Here is a 4,537-nt window from a genome sequence, read left to right as displayed (position 1 = left end):
ACAAAAAAAAAAAAAAAAAAAAACTTAAAAAAAAAAAAATCAGAACAATTTTAATTCCCAGGAATTGAAAACCAGAAGCAGCCACAAAAGCCAAAACAAACTAAACTGTTTGGCCACAAAATGCCAAGTGCAAAAAGGTTTTACCTGAAGTTCTAAAAGGAATCTGCCTTGCCTATAGCACTTTTCCATAAAAAAAGAAGTTCCTCATACACTTCCAGAGTGCTGCGACCACAGAAGTACCACAATGAGCCTTCAAGAATACCTATTCAAATAGTAGTGAAGTCATATAGAGCAACATCATACAGGTTTGGTTATTTAACTACCTCCAGGCAGGCCATTGTAAAAAAAACTTCTCTCCAGCTTCAGAAGCTGGAAAGAAGCTGATGGAGCAGATCTGTGCTTATCAGCTTCTTTTGGGGGGGTCCTGAGTGACAGGGGTCTTGGAGACCCCTGATGTCTCCATAAAGAGGACCTGTCACATATTTTGCTATCACATAGGGGGGTTTTATTAGCCCACGTATGTGATAGCAATAAAGTTTAGTGAAAAAAAAAAATGAAAGCCCCCCCCCCAAAAAAAAATTAAGTTAAACATTTTTTTTTTTTAAGTCCCCACCCATACATCAGGGCACATACCTGCGATAACGACTATTGCGCACATTACGCCGCACATGTTACATATCGCCGCAAACGTCGTAGTGAGAGCAATCATTCTAGGGCCATAAATCACTGATAACACTAAACTGATGAGCGGTAAAAGCTTTTAAAGCGTCGCCTACGGCCAATTTTGGGTATGGTAGTTTTCTGCGATTTCGCGCAATTTTAAAGCGTGACATTTTTGGTGTCTATTTACCCGACGTGACCCCGTCTTTTATATTTTACAAAAAAACTGGGTAATAAAGTTTTCCTAACTTCAAAATTTTCAGTAATTTTTCCTAATTCTAGTAAAAAATAAAACCGCAGTGGCGATTAAATACCACCAAAAGAAAGCTCTGTCTGTCCCCAAAAAAATGGTAGAAAATTCATTTCAGTACAGCGTTGCATGACAGAATGTCAAAGTACCGCAGCGCTGAAAACTGAAAAATGGCCTGGATGGGAAGGGGGTGTAAACACCTGGTCTTCAAGCAGTTAAAGGAGGCACATAGGCCCAAAACTGCATTGTTAACGAGTACCAGATGTAGAATAGATGCCAAACACCATTAAGATGGTCATACTGTACACACAATGGTTATACAGTCTTTTTCAATCAAAAACAAGCCTTCAACTTGTGCAGATGTCCAACGTTCTGAAACGGACACCTTTTAACACAAAGTATGGAGCCAAATACAGCCCAACAAGCTCCCAGTAAGACCAAACTTGAATGTGGAGATCCATCTATCATTCTTTAAACCTAAACCAGCTTTAGAGAAAGTTTTTTAAAACTTCATACTTCAAATTTAAAAAGGAGGTCTATACTTCAGACTAAGAGGGACCACAAAAAAGGAGAAGAAAGCAGGACAGAGGATTTTGGTTTCAAAAAGTTACTCCAAATGAGTGAAAAGTGGCAGCAATGAGCTGAAGCCAATCAGGCAAGCTCTTACACTACATAGAGATCTATACTTCAGAACAAAAAAGGATGTACAACAGCTATGAGGACAACCAGTACCAAAAGCCTCATTGCAGCACCTCATTGTAGTAGGCGCAACCCATACAGGTTATTAGCAGCAAAGTGGTGACATTGTAGTAACAGTATTTGTGCAACCCATCATATTACATTTTAGGACATGTAGAGCCATAACATGTACTACAGAATTGCATACCTCTTCTTTTTCAAACAGGACTAGTTATAAAGGCATTGGTGCATGTATGTAAGAACATACATGTCAAAGGAGACGCACAGTTTAAAAATAAGCTCATTAATCATAAGAGAAATACACTCACGTTTTTCTGCCTGGACAGCAGAGATCAGCCAGATACTGAGCACCAAGCACCCTCGCACCACTGCAGACTGCATTCTGAAAAGAGAAATACTTCCTTTCCTCCCAGCACAGCACTATTTAAACTGGCCTCTACTAGCCCCAGCTGCGAGTAATAGCACTCACGATCCCCATGTTCCCTCCTCCTGTTTAGGAAAAGCTTCAGGCTCATCATGTGATAGAATTAATGTGGCCATATACCTTACAATTTATCTGCAGATTTTCTGTGGTCAGATGGAAAAAGTGCAACAGATTGGCCCAGGTGGAGATTCCTCCATCCACACAGTTTAATGTAGATGGAGGAATCTGTTGCACCTTTTCCATCTGACCATAGAAAATCTGCAGATAATTGTAAGGTGTGTTGGCACCTTTAACAACCATTATACACTTTCTTTTGTTCCGACATCGCGCAGACCAATACAGATTTCGATTATCGTTTGTCAGCAATACTAATTGGTCCAATTTAGTTGATCGTCAGAACAGATTTTCGTTTGCGCATGTGCAGTGTTCATCTTGTGATTTTTGTTGTATAAAAATGCCACTAATGCATAGATTTTTGTTCGTTTTTAAGAGTTTTCCAGCCTGCCCGATATACAAAATTCATCCAGTTGTCCAGTAACCGCTCATGTGCTTATAAGTCACTTACCATGAATCTCAGATTTTTACAAAGTTTGGTATGATTTTTACAAAGAGGTATGATTCCTACCATTGCCTGGGGAGAGAACATGCAAGCTGAATTTTTGCCGGTCACCACAAGGACACGTAGAAAACAATTGTTTTCTATGTGTTCCATTCACAATGCAGTGGTCACTGTGCTGCGATACAATGCAAACATGCTGCATTCTACGTGCTGCATGCATGCCACAGCAGTCCGCCTCATGGCAGCACACTGCACCACGCTGCCATGTGGGGACCTGAATGGAGTGTACACATTGTATACTCCACATAAAGTTGAAAAAAGAGTATAAATAGTGACAGCTCCGGCAGTGTGTGATACAACGCACATCACCGGAGCTGTCACCACACATTAACCCGTCCTCTGAAATGCACCAGTCAAATATCATTGGTTCCTGCATTCCGGTCCAGTGTGATCTGCAAAAATACTGCAGATGGCAGTATACTATTTTTTGCAGATGGCACTGGACCGGAACACATGTGCCTGCGCTCCGGGTGTGGTCAATCGCTCTGCAGGCCGGGGGCGTAGCTGTGGTGCCATTGACTTCAATGCACCGCCACACCCCCTCCCGCCCCTGAAAGCAGGGAGCCGGCCGGCTTGCGTTCCAGTGCATTCCAGAGGCCGAACACACTGGAATGCAGACTTTGTGGTGTGAGCCGGCCCTAAAGAAGGACCATGAGGTGAGTGATTTTCGCTCATCCTCATAGTTAGAGCTGACATGTATTTTACCGCATGGTACCGCAACACACAGGTGTACAGCCAGATTTAAAGTGGAACAGTTGTCCACGAGACTTAGCTTCCCTCAATGTTGCAACCATGAGCTCCCTGTTCAGCGCTGATATCTTTGCCCGGTCTTCTTCTGGGTTCAGCATTTTGGCCATCTTGATTGGCCAGCCTGAGGTGACATAGGACTTGCAGCATTTTCTGCGATTGTACTGGACCGGAACGCAGGCAATGTTTTGCCACGCATCTGATCAAACTGCGGGCGGGGGGCGTGGCTGCGGTGCCAATGACTTCAATACACCGCCACGACCCCTCCTGTCCCAGAACGAAGGGTGGAGTTTAGTACAGCTAACGCTCTGGAACGCACGGTAATTGGCGTGAAGTGGCCGTGAGGCATGCCAATAACTTTTTCTAACAGGCAGGTGAGCAGCATTTATTGCAGAAGAGATATAAATGGTCCCTGCCAGCAATTTTTATATTCAATACTAAAGTTGCACTTTAAGCAGTCCGCACACATAAAAAATTGATTGTGCAATCTCTGTAAAATCTCCTAGAGCTTTAGCAGAAAGTATGTAGTGCAAAGGACAAGCTAAAATCAGACAAGCCCTAGGCACTATATTCATTTGGTTATTGTGGAAGAGATTGTACAATCACATTGTAATGTGTGCGGACAGTTTTTTAGGGATTTTATTGTGGAATTATTCAGCCCTCATAACAGAACTATATATGTGTTTGCATGCGTTTACACGCGTATTCATGTAAAAGGTATGTCCTTGTAAAATGTTTTGATTTTGTGTCACGGATTTGAACGCCGAGCATGTTTATACACCTGTGTGCGTGGCTCCATTGAAAGCAATATATCTTTGTACAGATCCATAAACAAAAAATGCTTTGCATTGTATTTTTTTTGGGCCATGTGCATGAGGCCAAGACCCCTTTCACTTGGGCATAATCCGTTCTGATCAGCACGAACCTGCTGATCGAAACAGTACGGAACAGATGTTACTTTTTTGAAATCCGTGTCTGTTCAGCTTCTGCCTCCATTTTGTGATAAAGGAAAAACTTAACTAAACGGACATATGTTAAGGTGGCCATACACTCTACAACCATCGCAAGACTTTAGTCTTGCGATGGTTGTACAGGGATTAAAAAAACGTACGATCTGCCTATCTTGGACAGGCAGATC

At 42.4% G+C, this 4,537-nt stretch overlaps 1 protein-coding gene across 1 annotated transcript in view; it reads right to left on the bottom strand.

Moving 5' to 3' along the window:
- Positions 1-2,117, bottom strand: part of LOC108798351 (protein QNR-71-like) — an 8,539-nt gene extending 6,422 nt beyond the window's left edge. The window contains exon 1 of the mRNA XM_018570092.1: positions 1,918-2,117. Within this exon, the coding sequence (XP_018425594.1) occupies positions 1,918-1,990 (73 nt within the window). The 5' untranslated portion in view covers positions 1,991-2,117. The remainder of the gene's footprint in view (positions 1-1,917) is intronic.
- Between the last annotated feature and the right edge of the window lie 2,420 nt (positions 2,118-4,537).

Source organism: Nanorana parkeri, unplaced genomic scaffold (assembly GCF_000935625.1).
Source record: "Nanorana parkeri isolate BGI_ZX_2015 unplaced genomic scaffold, ASM93562v1 scaffold1454, whole genome shotgun sequence".
NCBI lineage: Eukaryota > Metazoa > Chordata > Amphibia > Anura > Dicroglossidae > Nanorana > Nanorana parkeri.
The sequence above is the reverse complement of the archived record's forward strand: the minus strand, read 5'-3'. Positions and strand labels throughout refer to the sequence as shown.